This window comes from Cylas formicarius, unplaced genomic scaffold, assembly GCF_029955315.1.
Source record: "Cylas formicarius isolate icCylForm1 unplaced genomic scaffold, icCylForm1.1 PGA_scaffold_3__17_contigs__length_32017465, whole genome shotgun sequence".
Classification (NCBI taxonomy): Eukaryota; Metazoa; Arthropoda; class Insecta; order Coleoptera; family Brentidae; genus Cylas; species Cylas formicarius.
Window position 1 is genome coordinate 15,591,428 of NW_026844326.1, and position 22,103 is coordinate 15,613,530.

The 22,103-nt window shown below is 33.7% G+C and overlaps 2 protein-coding genes and 5 non-coding genes across 9 annotated transcripts in view; 2 read left to right on the forward strand and 5 right to left on the reverse strand.

Moving 5' to 3' along the window:
- The window catches only part of LOC132700040 (synaptotagmin-15-like), a 123,973-nt gene that overhangs the window by 61,502 nt on the left and 40,368 nt on the right, over positions 1-22,103 (forward strand). The window contains 3 exon segments of the mRNA XM_060667115.1: positions 4,348-4,441; positions 5,508-5,669; positions 10,211-10,318. Coding sequence (XP_060523098.1) covers positions 4,348-4,441; positions 5,508-5,669; positions 10,211-10,318 — 364 coding nt within the window.
- Trnaq-uug (transfer RNA glutamine (anticodon UUG)) lies at positions 6,651-6,722 on the reverse strand. The gene has a single exon. It is a non-coding gene; the product is annotated as a tRNA-Gln (tRNA).
- Positions 7,111-7,182, reverse strand: Trnaq-cug (transfer RNA glutamine (anticodon CUG)). Its single transcript has one exon. It is a non-coding gene; the product is annotated as a tRNA-Gln (tRNA).
- Positions 8,345-8,416, reverse strand: Trnaq-cug (transfer RNA glutamine (anticodon CUG)). Its single transcript has one exon. It is a non-coding gene; the product is annotated as a tRNA-Gln (tRNA).
- Positions 8,754-8,825, reverse strand: Trnaq-cug (transfer RNA glutamine (anticodon CUG)). Its single transcript has one exon. It is a non-coding gene; the product is annotated as a tRNA-Gln (tRNA).
- On the reverse strand, positions 9,565-9,636 carry Trnaq-uug (transfer RNA glutamine (anticodon UUG)). The gene has a single exon. It is a non-coding gene; the product is annotated as a tRNA-Gln (tRNA).
- On the forward strand, positions 10,325-20,249 carry LOC132700039 (aldehyde dehydrogenase, dimeric NADP-preferring-like). Of its 3 annotated transcripts, none has more exons than XM_060667112.1 (4): positions 10,325-14,521; positions 15,513-15,824; positions 15,891-16,175; positions 19,059-20,249. In XM_060667112.1, the coding sequence occupies exons 2-4, from the start codon at positions 15,530-15,532 to the stop codon at positions 20,156-20,158; spliced, it is 1,680 nt and encodes a 559-aa protein (XP_060523095.1). In that variant the 5' UTR covers positions 10,325-14,521; positions 15,513-15,529; the 3' UTR covers positions 20,159-20,249. The 3 variants fall into 3 exon arrangements, with proteins under 3 accessions (XP_060523095.1, XP_060523096.1, XP_060523097.1); XM_060667113.1 differs by having other exon boundaries at positions 15,520-15,824; XM_060667114.1 differs by lacking the exon at positions 10,325-14,521 and adding an exon at positions 14,527-14,585 and having other exon boundaries at positions 15,520-15,824.

Here is a 22,103-nt window from a genome sequence, read left to right on the forward strand (position 1 = left end):
CCCAGTGCCAGCTCTAATGACAAATTCTGAGGTAGCAGCAGCAACATTGGTGCTGACATTGTCAATATTTGGATGCGGCATTTTTACGGCAATATTTTGTCAAAATATGTCCAAATCCTATTAAATTTTCAGGCAAAAAAGGAGTGGTCTGGAAAAGCAGTGCAGAATTGCACCCCACCCACGTCGGCGTCTGTATAATTCTGTAATTAATTTAGCGTTATTGTTCTTCAAGCCCCGTAGATACGATGCAATTTCGACATGTATTTTTTATGTAAGCTATATTTTTGGAAATCAGCGTAAAACGTTAGTTTTCATAAACTCATAGGCTTAACTTCCATTGTAATAATTTTAAGATGCTAAACATCGCACACGAAAGCAGCTCCTATAGACAGTAATTGACAAGGGATTTTTCTTATGCTTGTTCTAGTAAAAATTAGCTTCTGTTTAGTCAATTCACATGTAAATATTTGTGTAAGTCTATTTTCCAGTTTGTTAAATGTCAAATATATAGGCATCACTTTTTCTCTAAGATCCTATTAGGTCCTCATATTGGCCACATTTGCTGTAATTTCGTATTGAAAGCACAAATTATACAAGTTTGTCAGTACATTACGGAGATATTGACATCAAAAATGAAAACAAGAATGGCACAGTGCACAGACCGTTCTGCGACAATAGTAATTAAGTAATTACTTAGGTCGGTGCTGCCAATATTGTCCGGATTTCAGAGGTTGCGTTCTTCTAAAATTAATTTTCAGGAAAAATTACACCAATGTAGCAACTCAGTCAGTTGGGGAGTGACGCAGGCGCAAAAGACCATGAAGAAAAGAGGTTGTTATCTTTTTGAGCGAAAACCGTACATCGGATTGCAAAAAAATCAAGAAATTGAGTTAATAAATATAAAATGTAAAAATAAGAGAAATCAGTAGGGTACCATCGATGTCTGCTAAAATAGAAATGTGACATTATGGTACACTAAATAATGCCTTTTAATACATTGTAAATGTGTACTAAATTTTCTTAAAATATCGAAATTGGTAGTACAGATATTAAAAAAAAAAATTCTATTCTTGAAAATTTTAACACCCTGTATCTTAAAAGTTAAGACGTTTATAACATATGTTTTCTTTTTAAAATGGACCCAAAAATCGCCCCCTTAATGATTGATATTCAATTAGAAAATATCCTGGATATAAACATTACAACATAAAAAAACATTTCTCAAGGGTTGAGAAGTTCTTAAGATGAAGAAACTCAATATTCACTTTTTTCCTCCCTAATAGCTGAATTGAACGTAAACATTTAATTGATACTATGCCCATTGTTAGTATAGAAATTTAAAATATGAAGAAAATTTCTTTTTAATTTTGTTTTTAATTCTATATAAATTATATCATTATTCCGCAATATTCGAATAAAAAAAAGAACTCCGGATAAACCGATAGGGAAATTTACCGATTTATTGGATTTGCGTTTTTCGCATGCGGAAAAAGAAGACCCGATGCTGGTAATAGCACATAAAATTAATTTGCATGCAAAGCACTTTTTCAGCGAGGGCTTTATCGGAAATCATTTTCCAACGTAATGAGTCGATTTCCAGTTTAAATTCAACCTTGGTATTTTTTTTTAGTTTATCATAATTTCCATTAAATTGTCTTTCCTCGATTTCAAGTGGAATCGAGGTTGCAGTATCCTTTTATAAAAACAAAAGTGTTTAAGAGAAATTGTCAATCCTTACACATTCACGCAGGCGTGGTACAGTTGGTTCTGAAATTAGCCTGCTAAACTGATTTTGAAGTTTGACATTATTTATCACAATTTCGCATTTCATGGTTCAAATTTCAAAGAATTAAAAAGATTCAAACGCACTCCCCAGTCAAGGTCTCTAAAATAATTATTTTCAAAATTTTTAAAAGAATAAAATACCAGACGCATACCAGACACAAATTGCAATGAGACCGAATCCACGCGATCTAAAAAACATTTTAAAATTTTGAAATATAAAGACCGATAAGAAGGGTCAGCCGAAAATCTACGGCTTACATTATTAAAATTTAATGTGAGCTTAAAATTGAAAATGTCATTAACGCAATCAAAGATAGAACGCTGATAGATAGATAGCTGATTTCTAACTTCTCCAGAAGACCAAGTTTTTTACTCCTTGGGCATTCATTTAAAATAATAATAATAATGATATAAATAAAACTTCAGCTGGCTTAGCTTGAGTAGCGAAAGCATATTTGGTCTCTGTTATACAGCATCCTTGTACCTTTGCATCAAATTAACACTTTCGTGAACCCTGATACAAAGTGCTTTTCAATCTTCACAGTTCAAACAATATACGCCTGATCTAGAAAAATAATCCACCAATAACTTTTAATTAGAAATTGCTTCTGTGTATTGTTTGTTTTAAACGCTTTAGATGAACAGGTTTAATGAAATATTTTATTATATATGACAAATTGAATTTGATGTTTTCTAATTGAATGTTAATAATTAGGGGAGCTATTTTTGTGTCAATTTTAAAAAGAAAACTTTATATGAATATAATTGCTAAACGTCTTTACTTTGGAGATACAGGTTGGCAAAAATATTTTAAGGAAATTTGGCACACATGTACTATGTATCAAGAGGCATTATTTAGTGGAATTTTCTCAGTCCATTTTGGCAGACATTGACCATATTTGGGTCGATCAAAACCCCCATTGTAGATGTAGAATTTAAACATCAATAACGGTTTTCGGTAAATGTTTGGGCTGGAATTGTTAGAAATTACTGCCAAAATGGCTCAATGGCCATAATTATCGCCTGTGTTTAGAAGAGGATTTTCCAATATTGCTAGAAGCAGTACTATATTTAATTAGGAACAAAGGAAAAAAAGGTTGGGCTTTTTTTTATGGGGGCATTAAAAGTCTGGTTTATCGCACCCCAGTTAACACTGTAGAAGAGTTGGAGGATCGTATAAGGGCTTTCTGCGATTTAATAATAAACACTGAAGGTATACTACAATGAGTGCGCGGCACTATGAAGAAAAGAGCTAAAGCGTGTATCCTTTAAAGTGGCATTTCAACAAGTTATCTAGTTTCTATGTTCCCCTTTTTTTAATTTATTAACAGACAATTTTGTTAAAAATTATTAATAGCAGGTAGTGTGTCTTTTTTTTTCAATAAGAATCGTTTATTACTTATCTTTTGTTCGGATGTTATGTTATTTCATTAAAACTGTAAAATTAAAAAAACAGTCTTCTAATATTTTTTTTTCTGAAGGACACTAATTGGAAACTAAAACTTAGATATTTTGTTTTAGATAGATATTTTATATTTCACAAAAAAAAAGTTCTCGATTTAACCAGTACAGTGGGGACCTAACTAACCAAAATATTACTTTTTCATGGAGAGTCAATGGAACGCAACTGATTTCCTTAAAAAAATAATGAAATAATTTTAAAGGGCATTTAATAATTAACACTATCATAAAATTATTTAAACATCAATAAAATTATAATAGGATTCCTCTTAATCTTGAAATTTTACCGCCTAAAACATTCAAACAGGCTGCTTATAAATGACTGGATAGTTAAACTCAAATCGCTGCATATGAATTGATTTGAGTGCATGTCACCCTTCTTATTTTGTTATATACCTTTTTTTTATAAATAAATTGATGCAAATAATAATAATATATTCTTTATTCTTTTCTATTTTTTCTCTTCTTTTGTATTGCTTTGCTCTTTAAGTTCTACAGCGTACGGGCTCAACTGGTAACTGGTAACAAATAATTAATATACGGAACATACACAAGAGTTTAGTTTCGAGTGACAATCCGCAGCACTAACAGTGTTACTCCACATAAAATTTACCTCACAAAAGCCATATTAGCTGCAATTGCATAACAATTCCAGTTCAATGTTTCTATCGCAGCGGTCAAAGACTTAAAATGTTCACACAAAGAAGTACCTTCTGAGGCTCAATTTTAAAAAGAATGTTCTCATTAAACAAAAAATGAGTATTCCTGTCCAGTATATGTGAAAAAAATTTGGTCTTGCTCATAATTACGTTGCAACGAAATCGAAAATGGGGTTTTTGAGGTTTTGTCACAAAACTATTTAATATGTTCTCTATTGAGTGGTCTATAATTTAAACAGTTGCTAGTCGATCCGCAGGCACGCATAATTCTATAGCGAGGCTTAATACAAAACTCTTATTTGCACATAGAAACCGAAAACGTTTTGTTATATATGTCGATATTCACTCTCCGCTGTGCGTTTTCCTATTTTACGATTGGCCGAATTTATCCGTACTTCGCGGAATATTCCCCGGCGAAATCCTGTCAGTTTTGCCATTTCAGATTACATCTGATGCCAGACGAACGACGCTACTTACAATCGAAGCAAAAAAAGAAGACCTGCAACCCTTATTTCGACGAAACCCTCGTCTTTCAGGTGAGCAATATTGAAAATCGAAAATTACTGCGAAATAAATGTACTTTTACAGTTATTTTCGAATCATCAACAGAAAACCAACATAAATATGAAAGCAGTACTGGCCAGCTAAATTATTCGTTTCTAAACATATTTTTACAAAATTTTTTTGGAATAATTATTTGCTATTTTAAATACGATATAACAACATATTAATGAAAAAATGTAACCATGCGAAGAAGCTCTCATACTGATTATAAAAAATAGTGCGTCTGTTTAGAATGATTCCACCGTACGTTAAACAATAAATCCAAAAACTGTTAAAATATCTCTTTTAACACCAAGATTACTTCTCAACATGGTAGTTTTTGAAGAACTTACCAAAACGTTTCGTGAATATTAAAAGGAAATTTTCCACCGATGAAAGTGATATTTGATATTTGGCATCTGATATTAGATCAATCGAATTCGTCTGCCGCTTATGTGGAAAATGCTATAACAACAAAACTCCGCTATCTGGCCAGTTAGTCGAAAAGAGAAACCTAGAGAAATAGAGACGTTACATAAATTAGTTCGTGTGTACCGTGACTTTGTTATTTGTTATTGTACATTATTATACGCTTTTTGAGCTGATTCCGAAAAGTCCGAAAAAATAGTGAGAAACCAAGTTTACTTTGAAATGCACCGCGCACAGTGTCTTGAAAAGCAACTAATGAAATTAAAATGAATGAAAATGAAATTTAAACTATTGAATTTCACAAAATTTCATTTTTTTTGTAGTTCAATGTCTCAAGTTCCAAAAATATCATAAGTGATATCATAACGGTATAATAAAAAAGAGGGAATTGGGGGAGCTTTCTAAATATGTATTAAAAAGCTTTGAGTAATTTACAATAAATTAACAAAATATATAGTTTTAACCTTAAACTCAAAGAAATTAAACCAAGAAAACTGGCTTTTACAAAACGGAATTTTCTAATACCTACAGAGTGTATGTAAAATAAACCCAGATATATTAATAGATTTTTTTTTCGTCTGGTATAAGTACGGAGTAACATATTAAGTTGAGAGATAAATTAATTTTCAGGTTTCAGCAAAAGATATGGGTGATCACATATTAAAACTGACCGTGATGGATGGGGGAAGGTCCAAAAGAAACGCTGAAATCGGCCAAGTGACGTTTCCACTCAAGGACCTCGAAATAGGCGACGGTTCCGAGCAGCAGCTTTTCAAAATGGACCTCGAAAAGGTAGGTTATAGTACACAATTTCATCCCGAAATTTCTATTAATAACTTAATTAACCAGAGCGGACGTTTTACAAATCCAAAGTTATGCAGTCTTCTATTACTAATTGTGTCAACTGAAAAATATTGGTTATAAAACGGACGAAAAAAATAGCGATACATTTTTAAAAGAAAAATTTTACCCATTTTAAGCTTCAGTAAGCTCTTTTGATAAAAACTGAGCATTTGCAAGGTAGCGCATTATACTGTTTATTCAGTTGGTCTATAATTAACTAATTGCTGAGTTTGAAGGTATTTAACCCGAGTTTATTGACGTGCGAATTTGACATACGTGTGGATCTATGACAACTAAAGGACCCACCAGACCACCAACTTCCAAAAAATTCCAAAAAAATGTGAATTTTTATATTGATTCTAAAAATGTCTAGAATCGGAAACCAATATAGACACAAATAGAATCCAAAAATAGACACTAAAATTATCTATTATTATCTGTAGAGTACTAACCATGGAATCTCATATTTATTTAAAAATACCTAAAAAACAAAATTAAATAATAGGCGAAAACTGTTAAATTTGTTTTAGTTTATTGGCAAATTAAAATATGAATTTAAAAATAATTAAAACGTATAGTTTAAATGCATTATTTACCCAAGTTTAAGCAATATACTTACCTAACCAAAATCCTTATATTTTAAATGGGGATAAAGCACAAAAGTAATAAACAACATCTAAATTTACGTAGAAACTACATCAGAACTTCCAAATACTTGATTAGAGAAATATTATCTGTTACATAATCTGTAAGCAGCCCATTCTAATAAAAATAACTGCTTTCAAATTTATAAATTAGAAAATTTCAGTAATGTAGACTTTGATTTTGACACGTTGTTTATTGTTAAATACTAATAAAAAAAACGGTATTGAACCACCTGTCTTTGGAAGCTAGATTTTCTTGGTAAAAGGGGCAAAAAAATATACCTCTAGGTTCCACCGAGATTTGAACTCGGATCGCTGGATTCAAAGTCCAGAGTGCTGACCATTACACCATGGAACCTCATATTTAATTAAAAAATACCTAAAAAACGCAATTAGTAAACATGCAGCGCTATCAATAGGTCTAAAAATATACTGCAGATTCAAAATAAATTAAATCAGAAGTCAAAAAGGTCATTCACCGTCACGAAAATTAACTTCACAAAGACTGTTTTACTAATGGGGCATACTTCTTTCGATTCGGTTTGCCTTACTATTTACAAATAATATAAAATCGTAGCCATAAAAGTAAAAATACCACTTGAGAGTATCATTCTTATACATCAATCAAAACAAAATAAATTGTGTGTATAGTCCCTTGAAAATTAATTTTCTTAGTCCATAGGGATTAAAATCAACATCTATGTCCCTAAAAACAAATTTTAAATGTACAAAAAAAAAGGTAATCAAGGTCCCACCGAGATTCGAACTCGGATCGCTGGATTCAGAGTCCAGAGTGCTAACCATTACACCATGGAACCTCATATTTATTTAAAAATACCAAAAAAACGCGATAAATATGTAGTGGTAATCAGTTTTTTTTAAATAAACTGCAGATACAAAACAACAAAAATATGGCAAAGGCAAAAAATTAACGTTTCCACTGGAGGCTGAGATATTGTTTGACGAGTTTGAATAACTCAAGGACCTTAATCTTTATAATTTCATGTTCAAGATCTTATTTAACACTACCTGAGGGCATGAAAATCAAAATTTACATTCCCAAAAACAACGTAATGGTAAAGAAGGTCCCACCGAGATTTGAACTCGGACCTCTGGATTCAGAGTCCAGAGTGCTCACCATGGAACCGTTTTCTATTCAAAAATACTAAAAAACGCAATTAAATATTATGTAGGCGTATCAGTTTATCTAAATATAAACTAGCCATTTAAAATAACTACAATGTTGCATCCCATGTATAAAAACAACTTACTCAAGGTACCACATTTGTTGGGACTAAAGACCCTCAATATCACGAAGATCTTTCTTACTTTTCTGCCTCAAATGTTTTATGTACTTTTTATTAATAATTTTACTTTTAATGTCCTGTGCCAAAATCAAATTATGGCAGCGCTTTGAGTCTGAGAAGCTTAGTCACCCACAGTTAAGAGGAGATACTTAAATTTTCGAAAATTCGCCAAATGTCAGAGATGTTATTTACCATAAAAAATTGATGACACTTTCCAATTTTGTCATTTAAAAATTTACAAATCAAAAAATATATTTAAAAGAGAATAATATAAAATCCAATCCATTAAAAATAAGATACCACTTGACAGTGCCAGTTTTATACCTCACAGAAATGATTGACCAGATGCAAAATAAAATAAATATATTATTTCTTCCCTTTTTTCTTAGTCCCCATTTATGTCCCCAAAAACAACTTGCAAATGTACAAAAAAATTGTAATGAAGGTCCCATCGATACTTAAACTGGGATCGGTCAAAATGTAAAACGTCTGCAAATTTTACAAAGCGGCTTTGATCAGAGGCAATCCCTGAATACCCAAAACATATTTTTACATTTAAATTAATTCTAAAAGCGCCTAAAATCGAAAACCAATATAGACACAAAAAATTGAAATATTGACCATAAAATTATCTATTTAGTTTGCTATTACATGTGTTAAAAAATGTATTCCTAGGTCCCACCGAGATTTGAACTCGGATCGCTGGATTCAGAGTCCAGAGTGCTAACCATTACACCATGGAACCTCATACTTATTTCAAAATGCATAAAAAACACACTGAATTAATATGCAATCTCTGTTAAATTTGTTTTGGTTAATTAGTTCCTAATTAATTGATTGATTAATATTTTTACTTTTATGACACTCATATTAAGGTGAGGCTTCCAATCCCAAAAGCTTTGTTAATCGCCGTTTAAAGACGAAATACCTAAATGTTCCCTAATCAAAAGTTGTAGAGGTCATTAACTTGGAAGACTACATTTTACTTCTAATAGATAATGTCTAGATATCAACGAAATTAATGTTTAAACCATTTTCATACCTAAAAAGAACGATAACAATATGCAAAAAACAAGTGACGAAGGTTCCACCGAGATTTGAACTCGGATCGCTGGATTCAGAGTCCAGAGTGCTAACCGTTACACCATGGAACCTAATACTTATTTCAAAATGCATGAAAAACGCACTGAATTAATATGCAATATCTGTTAAATTTGTTTTGGTTAATTAGTTACTAATTAATTGATTGTTAATATTTTTACTTTTATGACACTCATAAGGCTTCCAATCCCAAAAGCTTTGATCATTGGCATACATATATTAACTTATATTAACATTACGAAAGTATCTTATTCCGCATTCTCGTTTGCCAAATTTATTTAATGAGTCTACCTCTAGTCCAAGTCTGCATAAAAGCATTGCCCATACTTGATCCATATTCCATTTCACTAACCAAAACTAACCAAAACTATAAAAGCTGCCGAAAAAAGCTCTTCGTATTATTTAAAACATCTTCTAATATTAACGAATCTGAAACTCAAATTTGGACAAAAATTATAATTAAAATATATATTAACAGTTTTTCCAACATAAAAAGAGCGTGCCGTTAATCCCAAAGACAAATTAAGCTAGCTGTAAAATCTGCCTCAAAAAGGAAAAAAAATAAAAAAATCAATTTGATAAGGAAATGTATGCCTTTCTCTAAAAGATCTCTAATACTGAGAATCCAGTTTTAAATTACGTTACATATTTCCTCAGATTTAAGATAAAAATAATTAAATTATAAATAGACTCCAAGCGATTAGGATATGAGTATTTTTTTCCTTTTGCCTTTATTGAAGGTTTGAAAAGACTAGTGCCCTAATCGGCAAAAGATTGCAAAAAGATACCTCAAGGTTCCACCGAGATTTGATCTCGGATCGCTGGATTCAAAGTCCAGAGTGCTGACCACTACACCATGGAAGCAGATATTTGTATAAAATTCATTAAAATCGGACAAACAAAGAAAACCCCGACTTGCGATTCAGAGCACATTCGCAAAAATGCTTGCATGCTTCTATCTGTCTTCCGAGATAACCGCATTCTGTACAGTGCACAATTCCAAACGAAGTGAATTATTACATGAAACTCGTACATATCATACAAAAAACCTCAGTCTAAACTCTTCAAGGGCGCTTAAATGGATAGAAAGAAAACATCGTCTAAATATATTAAAATTTATTCACGTTCCAACAAGCTAATGTATTGAAGCTAACAGTTTTTCAGTTTTTCTTAATAGTTTCACGAAGTTAATGATCTGCTATTTCTATGCCACGCTTCCAACAGTCGATGTATATTTTCTTGAAATTAAATTTTCAGTTATTGACATAGTGTTGTTCTCTTATGTTATATCAATATTAAATGGGACATTCGTTGATATAAAGTTTTTCTTAAAATAAATCTATGAATTGTCACAATTAATACATCCCGAAGGAACATCCTGTAGAAAAATATCCCTAGCCTCTTGCGGTCGGTGTAGTTAATCAATTCGCAATTTCAGGAGCCGCAGGAGATTAAGTCCAACGTCGGGGAACTTCTTGTATCCTTATTGTACAACGAAAACCTCAATAGGCTCACAGCCACGGTCATAGAGGCTAGAAAACTAAAGGTGAGTCTTAAACTTTAATTGTGCCATGTAGACAAGAGAGCTGATTTTGCATTAAATTTAATTAGTTCTACTTTTAAATAATAACCATTTTTTTTACGGCAGCAATACTTGCGATCTGGAGGAACTTAATTGTTACTAGAAAATCAATTTTTTCTAGTCCCTTCTGCAAAATACCTATTAGGGAACTTGAACAAAATTTTAATTTGAAAAATGTATTTGCAAAATTTAAATCTTCTTAGAAACGCGCTGCCATTGGCCGTGACCGGCTGTGACGTCAATTCGCGCGTTAGACTACGAGCCAGCCGGACAGCAGCATAGAAGCTATTAGGGAACGATTAAACATTCATCTTGATGATCTTAATATTAATTTTAGTCTTGATCCTGTCGCTTACTTTCGTTAGAAAGTTTTGAAAATAACCGAAACCGATTTTTTAAAACGTCCATCTGCTAATTTACCTTTAATGGACATGTTTATGGTGACATCTTACATATAATACACAAAAAGTTTTGATGAGGTTCGCGGTGTTAAAGCTAAAAGGTATGTTCATAGAATATTTAGCCACTAGTTGAAACCCAATATAATATTGTAATCAGTAATAAGTTTTCTAGTTTTTAAAATTCGAATGGCGTATTAAACAAAATGTAAATTACACTGCTAAGTATCGATGAATGTCATCGGAGAGCAGTACGGAAGATCACTTCGACCGCTACCGCATCGCCGCTCTTGAAAATGTCTGCTGCAGTTGTAGACGAAACGTCGGGGGTAATCTCGGGACCACGGCTCAAAAGCCCGGAAATACTTGGCAGTGTAATTTCTGGCCGTGAAAACCTAACATCTTTGATAAAATGTAAATTATTCAACAGAAAAAAACGAAAAGGATTTTTTTTAAACTAGTGGAAACCTAAATACTATTTTTAAAGTATAACCGAAAGTGTTCTTTATTTTAAATACATCAGGAAGCCATTCCTATTGAGACTGCAATAGGATGGGTGCAAGTTTGAAAAGTTGAAAATGTTTGCACGGTTAAGGCTAAAGTGAACCTGAACATAATGTTAACAAAAGACGGCGGCTTATATTTTCTGGTAGACGAATAAAAAGTTTATCTGGCGTTTTACGCGTTGTACTCAAACACGATAGCACGATTTGTAACATTGTTTTTGTGTTGCTACCATTATTATCATGTAAAGCACACTAAGCACAAATATAAACTGATGTAGATTAAATACAAACACATTTTACACTGGCCAAAAATAAACGTAAATAATATAATTCTCGGCCTGAGAATTATAGTGTTATCGTATCGTATGGATCGAAAAGCAGCGGTATGACGTCACAATCATTCCAGCGCGTTTAGTGTCGTTTAAAAGGAATAGCCGGGTGTCACAACTTTAATTATTCATTGTAACTTAAATATTGGATTTTGAGTCTTGATATTTGGTATGCGTTATTTCTATACATAAACAAAATATATTTTGTCATTTTACCACGTCCGATTCGCTTCCCACGGATCCCTGCCATTTTTTCTGGGATATTGCAGCACGGGTTTGGGAGCAATTAGATGTTTTCAAAGATGTTACCGCACGGCTTGAATTTTAAAGTTTGCCAATTCTGACGGTCATGTCAGTGAATGTATTCGTGTTGTTTTGCAAAAATGTACCCAAAAACTAGCGGTCATAGAAGAAGTGTGTAGTTGTAGCATATTAAATATACTATTTCCAGACTGTTTAAAAATATCTTTTAGCAAAACATGTAGCACGGTTCTTCAATGTACTTTTACGTAATTAATCATTTTTGTGCTTTCTGCCAAAGTTTGGCTACTGTTCAATTCTGTAAACAGAACACTATTCATATAAATAGGCAAAACACAAAATTACCGTCAACAGTTAAATTAAAATTAAAAAAAATTTTGTTCGACCGGAAAAATCCGAGGAAGTCGGCGAAACGAAACGCTATTTTGTCAACAAAATACCTTTCCTGATGTAATTACATTTGCGAAGCGGAACACATTAAGAGCTACCTTGAATTGTAAATACAAAGGGCAAATGTAGCAACCAAAGAGGGTTTTAGAGATGTAATGGAGGAAAAAAGCAAAACTGATTTTCAAATACCGGAGATCAATAAAGATTTCTCGGTATATCCAAACACACATAATTATAACAAAAGCACTTACTTGCAGCAGGTAACTGGAACTGTCTCTTAATACCATATAACTTTATAATTACATTTACAATATATTCGTCACAGTAATTTTACAAAAATTAGCCAAATATATCCACTAAGTTTAGTTGAACAATTGAACAATTTTATCAATAAACACTTTCATAAACGACTTAAACTGCATCCATAAGGTGATAAGATAATTTGCCAATAGACTAGATATGAGTATAGTTCGCCGGATGATATACCGTTTTTACGATATTGGGTATTTAACTCTGGTATATTTTAATGATTGCAGGCTTACCTCGCTTGGATTTCTCTTTGTAACCCTAAATTAATAGATTCGCCATTCCACAATGACTTTACAGAACCATAGTTCTGTACCTCGTGCATACAAATGCTGAACGCTGACGGATTTGTGTAGAGTTTCGTCGGTGAGATTCCTCGGTTATTAGTCCATACAGTGAAAAATCCATTTTTACACACACAACCTCAGTTTCAGCGGCGGCACAGCCACAATTCATGCCGAAAACTCTAGTGATGCTTTTGAGCCCGCAACCACTGAAAAATAGGCGACAGATATTACTGACATTACAGTAGCAGGGAGCGACGGTAAAAGGATTATTGACAGGCTTTAAAATTAATGGGGTTGTGTGTGTATTATGAATATAAATGAAGGAGTAAATAAATAAAACTATGTTAGATAAGTATAAACAAAAAATTATTGTTAAGCGAAAAATTTTGAATGGTTTCGATGATAGATTTCGGTATTTTTTCCGCTTGTGCGAAATGGTAGCTGGCATTGTCCATCACGACAACACTGTTTGGTAGAATATTGGGAAGCAATTTTTCAGAAAACCATTTTTCAAAGATGTCTGCTGTCATGTTTTCGTGATAGTCAATCTTTGCTCTTTGACATCTTTTGCAGAAAGCAACAAAGCGTTATCTACCCAACCAACTTTAGAGCGCCAATGTAGTATAATAATTCGTTTGCCCCGCGCTACTGGCACATCGTTGCTATCAAACTAGGTCTCATCTAAATGTATGATTTCTCTCAAGTATCTTCTTGTCCACCAGTCTGAAATTCTTCATGATTCCATCAAAACTTGTCTCTTATTGATGGTTTTGTAATAAAAACCAATTCTTCGTACGAACGCTAATGTTGCTTGGCAACTCACTACTCAACTTAATGTATAGTTTTAATTGTTAAAACGATATTCTTCTGATATGCATCATATATCAACCGTCTCACTATTCCGGTATCGCGCATGTCAAGTAGACTTTTTGGGATCGCACGATCTTTCCGCGTTTTTCTTTCTTGGACACCATTTACAACTATGTCACGTACTGTGGCATACGGCGTTTTAGCTATCTCGGAAGTTAATTTTATTGCTCCACTTCCGAAATATGACATAGATTAGTTTTTCTGCTTTATTTAGAGGGATAATGTTATTTTTTATGTCTTAGGAATAGCTGGAGCAACAGAGATATTAAGTTAATATATGTCATACGATATTATAATCAGAACAATTGTCAACAAGATGCCACGCAAACAGTAATTTTTTTCTTACATGCGTATATTAGAACATTTCCAAAAAATATCTTTTGACGGAAGGAAATGATGTCTTGGTCAATAATATTGTTGGCACCCCGTACATCTATAAATCTTTAACCCTTCGCCAGTTATCTGTATGAGATGAAAAATTTCTTGATTTTTATAACACGTTGTTTAACCAAGACTTGTCGCAATGCAGTGTGGAGCAAATATTTCCAGCGCACACATTTTTTCCATTAACGGCCGTTGATCTTTCGCAGCAATTAACACAGAAACATATACATTTTACGTAACCAGAACTGGCTCCACTTACCTCTTTTCGACCTCTGCGGCCGTAATCTACGTCGGTATCAAGACAATCTCTTCGTGCGTTGAATTTCAGTACGCGCTTAAAAGTAAAAGTGTAAACAATCTCGCCGAATCTCGGCCTATCATGTTGTGAAAGTGAAATTGTTGACGATCATCGAGGAATAGTGGAAAATCATTAAGGGTAAAAAATATTATTAACTAAAGGAAGTATCTATCTCTAAAAAGCCGCTTAAATGGCGATAGTGGTGAGTGATTTGATGTGGTCGATTTATAATACAAATTGTTATTATCTCAGTACATTTTATTGCCGACACCTTTTTGGTTATACGCTTTATGTAGTAAGGAACTGAGATAATAAATATTATTTTAGCACATACATAAACATAATATAAAATAGTATTCTATAATAGCTACCGAATCTGTTCACGGGAGTTTATTGCATTTTTAAAATTCATACACTTGTCAAACTCCACATGATTCTCTTATTAACTGGAGCCCAATTTCATCCCATGGCGATACTGGGTGTTATCAAAATGACATCGTACAATTTAATGATTGAATCTGGATCCCGCCCTCATGTCGAATGGATATATTTTGAATTCCAATTCGGATAAAAAACTATTTTTAGTAAGCTTGTCCCAACCAACAGGACGACTATCTTGTCCACCATCGAAATAGGAAATTACTGGTTTTGTTAAAATTACGCAATTTTTTAGAACTCGGAGAATAAGTAGTAACAGGGACTGAAGTAATGGTCTCTAAATTTGATAATCAATAATGGAATGACCTATTAATAATAAGTAAAAATAAGTAATAAATTTTTTAAGTAAAAATGGGCAAAATTTTAATACTCAGCACCAAGACAATACTTATTACTGTCCTCTTCCACAAAAGAACCAGTTGAGGATAAGCATTTCTAGATAGCAAATTCCGGTTATAGTGAACGATTTCCATATAAAACGTTCAGTTCTTCTACTTTCCTTAGAGATGCTCAAGAGGAAATTAACTTTCATTAAACTGATAACATGATGCACTTCTATCTGATTCAGGAGATATTTATTTTCAAATAGGTAAGACTTTTCCTTGGTGTATTTTCATGAATCTAGTTCCTGCAAAATCGACTACATCAAACTTTTCGTCGATTATACTTTTGCCCCAGCAGCAGTCCTTAGTTTTTAGCTAATCAAATATGGCGACGTCGACACAATCAACCATCAATAACATGCCGATGTATTCACCCAAACCATTCAAACAAATATGTGACGAACTAAATGAGCAAGTAAAACTCGGCAATGATCGTAACGGCAGCTACCACAAACCCAGCAAAGAGCAGAGCGGAGGAACCGCTAACGAAGTCGCAGTAATTGACATTTGCGACGACGGCTTCAACAAAAAGAAACCGATCGAATACGTCACAATCGCCAGAAGGGCGTTCAAGACGGGACGAACGAAGAACTTTGATTTCAGAAAAAAACAACTTAAAGGTAAGAAAATCCGAGATTACTTCTTGATAAGACATATATACGGATCCAGGGGAATGGAAATTTCAGGCCTTTTGAGGTTTCTGGAGATTCACCGATCGGATATTGAAGAGGCCGTTCACAAAGATTTGCGAAAACATAAACAGGAGACAAATATGTGCGAGATAGAGCTCGTGGCTAACGATCTGAGGCATACGTTAATAGAGTTTAAAGCTTGGGCCTCACCTCGAAAGCCCGAGAAAAGGCTAATTAACCTATTGGATGGAGTTTATGTACAGAGCGATCCTTATGGCGTAGTCCTAATTATTGGCGCTTGGAATTACCCGATCTTACTCACCTTAGGCCCGTTAGTTGGTAAGTAATTTGCTGAGTATAATGATATTTAAATTTTTGCTTGGCCTCTCAAAGCAACTAAGAATACCATTACAAGGTATTATCGATGCGGAGGTCATCGATGTTCCAGCAAGAGCTGCCCTTTAATTCGCAAGGGAAAACAATAAACGAGAAACGATGTTCGCTGAGAATAAAATCAATTGCTTTGGGTTAAATGATAAAAACATGGTAATATCATATTTTGCGAAAGCGTTGTCAAACTTTTACGATTTCTTTGAGGTTTATAGCTAAACATATTTGACTACAATACTGCAATGAAGGCAGTTGATAGTTGAATGAAAAAGATTCAAATTTCATTAAATACGCCTATCAATTGACGTACTTTTTATCCATAACAAAATATCAACAAACAATACATCGTCGCACCAAAATTGTAAACAGGGGTCAAGAGACAATCAAGCTGTACTACAGTCACGCACAGCTTAAATGAGGCAGTCGCTATAACAAAAACTAACTGGTCTGAATGTCTCTTTATTTATTTGGCGAAAAACCAACTTATTGAAATTAAGATAGTAAAGAGCCTTCTAAACAAGTGTGAATTATTTTTTGTCTTAAATATGCCTTAGTTAAAATAAATATTAAAATAATAACCAGGGTCAAAACTTTAGTTTGGCGTTTTAAAACACGTTTTCGTTTAGTAAAACGATTTTTTTTAATGGCTCGTCGGAGTACAACTTCTGGGAGAAATTTAATTATTACTTATCACAGAAATCGATACAACCAAAGAGACATAGCCAAAATGGTGATTAAATGTTCGTTAACTGTTCAGCATATCATTGAGCGTACTGCAACGAAAATACGGTCGAGAATAAGTCAAGGTTAGCTCCAAATAAGATCTTCAATGAAAATGATGAAAGATGGATTGTAAGAGAGGTATCGAATTATCCAAAACAAGTGTTCCAATGATATGTATCGGGGTGGAAAGACAGTTTGGAAAAAGGCGAAATCCCGAAACAATTCGACGAATCCTACGGAAATAGTATATTATGCAACAGGTGCGGTAAACGGCATTTGATTCACGAGTTGATTTGACACGAGCGGAGCGAGTGTTTAATAAACGAGTGAGTTAAAAAAGTTTTTCTACTCCCGTCTGTAAAATACCTAATTGCCCACCGATCTAGCGTGCGGGAAGCGCCACTTTACCACGTCAGTTTCGTTTACCACGGATCCGAGCCACTTCGGATATTTCCGGGATTTTGGGAGCAATCGGATATTTTCGGAGATATTTCCCATGCTTTGAATTTTGACATTTGTCAATTCTGACGGCCATGTCAGTGAATGTGTTGTTTTGCGAAAATGTACCCAAAAACTTACGGTCGTAGAAAAAGTATAGTATGCAACACGTTCGCTAAACTTTTTAGCTCACTCGTTTATTAAAAACTCGCCCCGTTGCGCTCCGCTCGTGTCAAATAAACTCGTGAGTCAAATGCCGTTTACCACACTTGTAGCATAATATACTATTACCGAACGTGTTGCATACTATACTTTTTCTACGACCGTTAGTTTTTGCGTACATTTTTGCAAAACACGAATACATTCACTTACATGACTGTCAGAATTGACAAACGTCAATATTTCCGAGAACATCCGATTGCTCCCAAACCCATGCGGTAAAATCCCGGAAATGAAAAAGTGGCTCGGATTCGTGGGAAACGAAACTGAACTGGTAAAGTGACGCTTGCCGCACGCTTGATCGGTGCGTAATTAGGTATTTTACAGACGGGAGTAGAAAAAATAATTTACATGATCGAACTGCCAGAAATTAGCCGAAGAAATAGGCGTGTGAGATTGGGGTTTACTAGGGAGCATATCGATAAATATTTGAACTTCTGGAGTTCAGTCGTATTTGCCAATGAGACCAAAATAAACTTATTTGGATCCGATGGAAAAATGTCAGTATGGAAAAGGCCTAAGGAAGAATTAAAATTGAAAAATTTAAAAGCTACGTTAAAATACGGTGGAGATGGAGTGATGTTATGGGGCTGGATGTCATTTGCAGGAGTAGGTAATATGCATTTCACTGAAGGAAATAATATATTTGGATATATTAAGACAGCTAGTGGCCAGTGCCCAAAAATTAAACATGGGTAACAATTATCGGTTCCATCATGACAATGATCCAAGGCACACGTCATTTGGTTGCTTTATAACTTGTCCAAATGTTATTAACACCAGCCCAGCCACCAGGCTTAAATGTAATTGAAAATTTGTGGTTGACATTAAAAAACAGATCAAATAGTGCCCCAATATGTAACAAGAATGAATTAAGAGCAAAAATCACTGAAGTAAGGAGTATACTAGAAAATAAGTTTAATCAATACCCAGAAGACTACAAGCCGATATCGATAATGAGGGAGGCCCGACTAAATATTAGCAGTATTTCAAATTATGCAGTTGTTTTTCTGTATTGATTATATTTTGTTTTGCATCATTTAAGCTGTGACGTTAATATTTTATATAATTTAATTAATTCTTTATTCTTAACTAAGTAAGGCATATTTATGACAACAAATAATTCACACTTTTTTAGAAGGCTATTAACTAACTTAATTTCAATAAGTTTTTTTTTCAGACCAGTTATTTTTTGTTATAGCAACTGCATGATTGAAGCTGTGAATCACTGTATATGTCAAACTCAATATTCCTAAACTATTTTTTTTTCACTTGCGTTACAGTTAATTAAATATGGGATATTTCTGTTTTTCGCGAGCTATTCAGTGAAACTATATATTATCGATATCATTTTTCTTTTTTCCACAATCGTTAGCAATAATACAAATGAGCAAAGATACGAGTATACTTTGCTCTATTGTATTAAAAACAGCTATTTTTCTTGTATTTTAGGCGCCTTAGCAGGAGGTAACACAGTTATCCTTAAACCATCGGAATTAGCTCCAGCTACAAATAAACTCCTATCGGAAACCCTAATACACTACTTGGACACTGAGTGCTTCCAAATTCTGTTGGGTGGTATATCGGAAACCACGGAGCTCCTCAAGGAGAAATTTGACTACATATTCTTCACGGGCTCGACGAAAGTGGGCCAAATAGTTCACCAAGCCGCAGCAAAAAACTTAACCCCCACCACTTTAGAACTGGGAGGCAAATGCCCTTTATACCTCGACGATACCCTGAATGTTGAAACAGCTGCCAGAAGAATAGTTTGGGGCAGATTTTTGAACAGCGGACAAACGTGCGTAGCACCGGATTACATTGTTTGCAGCAAGACCGTCCAGGATAAGTTCGTGGAAGAAGCGAAAAAGGTGCTGGAAAAGTTTTACGGATCCGACCCGATGGAATCCGAATGCTTGAGCAAGATAGTGTCCGAAAAGCATTACAAAAGATTAGTAGGTTTTTTAAGATCAGAAAACATTGCCGTTGGAGGGCACTGCAACCCTCAGAAACTTCTCATCGCGCCAACGATTTTAATCAACGTCGGTCCTCACGACCAAGTAATGGAAGAAGAAATCTTCGGTCCGATACTACCGATTTTGAATGTGCTGAACGTCCGAGAGGCTATCGACTTTATAAACTCTAGAGAAAAACCACTCGCGCTCTACGTATTTTCTAACGATAAAAGTGTACAAGATATGTTTCTAACCGAAACATCTTCAGGCGGCGTGGCGATAAACGATACCATTTCTCATATAAGCACGGAGGGTTTGCCATTTGGAGGTGTTGGTGCTAGCGGAATGGGATCCTATCATGGAAAGAAGGGATTCGAAACATTCACCCATCAAAAAGGCGTTTTGGTTAAAGACGTAGGAAGGCTGACAGAAGTTGCGATTTCATTGCGGTACCCGCCTTACAGTGACGCTAAAACGAAAATGATTAATTCGATATTGAAACGCAGAAGATGCATACCGTTTGATGTCTTGGGGAAACTCTTCCTGTTCCTTCTTGGAATCGCATTTGCTTTTGGAGTTCAATACCTATTAAGCTGAATAGATATAGTATAATACCAAAATGTGATATCGAAATTGTATTAGAAAAATATTGCGGATGTTAGATACTTTCATACAGAGTATTAATAATTTAGACAGAATATTAAAATGGTATCTACATTGTCCCATAGCTTTATTGAAATCCCCTTTACTTTTTTATTTTTTTAATTATAGAGAGTACAGAAGATAAAAATGACTGTGCCTGTACGGCTTAAATAATATAACAATAATAAGTCGTGGAAATGAAAAAAAAAATGTTAATACAGTATAGTTTTATTCAAATTATACCATCTATATGTCAACTACCCTACTAATGAATAATGAATGACTAATATTATTCATGTCGCTGCTTCATAAAATATTTCAAATCAAATTCCGACAACTCGGTACAAGAATAAAAGTTACAAAATGTAGGGTTAGTAGCCAAGTTTTTTTTCAAGTGACGTATAAAACAAAACACTATCGATTTTCTGGCAATAAGCCTACATCATATTTTTTAAAATGGAACACCCTGTATATTATATATGGGTTTAATACAATATCTTATTCCGATTACAATGATGTAACACACTTTATATTTTAGTAAACTCTTTTTTGACAAATCGGCAAAAATTGGAAATTTTTATGTAATTTCAAAGGGTGCCGTGACTGACTGTAACAACAATAATTACTTACACATTAAAATAGAACAAAAACAATAAAAATGACAAGACACACTAAAGTAAAAATTCTTTACCTATTCTAAATACTGCTGTGTGTGAACACATTTCTCATACACTATAATTCCGTAAATTTAGTAACGTTTCCGGATAGTCTCTTAACTGGTTGATTGCCTCTGAAATCCTTTGCCGAAGTTTCACGACATTATTACAAGGAGTTCTGGGCATGTGATTTTTTATATGTCGCCAAAAGAAAAAAATCATTAAAGTTAATTCGGGGCTATTGGCTGGCCAATCCATAGTTCCGCCCTTCCCTATCCAACCCCTGTCATATTCCATATTAAGAAAATATTTAACTTGCACAACATTGTGAGAAGGGGCGTCGTCTTGCTGCCTTATAATCAGCACTAATATATTTAGAGGTAAATCTTCTATATATTATTCTATTTGGTGTTCTAAGGGTTGCGAATAATGATCTCCAGTTAATTTTCGATCTATAAATGTAGGACTCAAAATATGGCCATCTATGACACCACACCATATATTAACATAATTAAACCCAGGGGTACCAGGGTTTTTATTTCCTTTATTTGTCTAGGATTATTTGAAGACGAATTTGGCGCATTTTGCCTTGTGGTGAACGAACTTTTATCAGTCTATAAAATGTTTTTCAAAAAATTATTATTTTCATTACGTCTATTAAAAAAATCCAAACAAAACTGCATCCTGCTTTGACATTGTTGTGCACTTAGTTTTTTAGTTTTACCAAATTTAAATGCGTTATATTTATATTCTTTCAAAATTGAGTGGATTGATCCCGGAGAAATACCTGTCTCTTCATATAATCTAATAATAGAGGAAACTGGAAGTGCTTCATGGAATCCTAATATGTTTGCCTTATTTTCTTTATTTAAAACATTATGATTCCGGCATACCTTTTTAGCATTTAATACGTTACCGTTTTCTGCAAATTTCTTTGCCAGCATTGATAAAGTCTAATATACTGACGACGAGCTGCGGTTGCACTTTTATTATTCGTTCATACATTACTCATTTATTATTCAGAAAGTACACTAAGTAAGTACTAATTCGCGAAAAACCATTTTAACAATAATGACTTGGACAATAATACAACCATCAACATTGTTTACTAATATGTCAAACATAAATATATTTTATTCGTCAGTCAGGGTATCCTTTGAATTGTAATCGGAATAAGATAATCTATTAAACATATATATAATATACAGGGTGTAACATTTAAAAATATTATGTAGGCTTATATT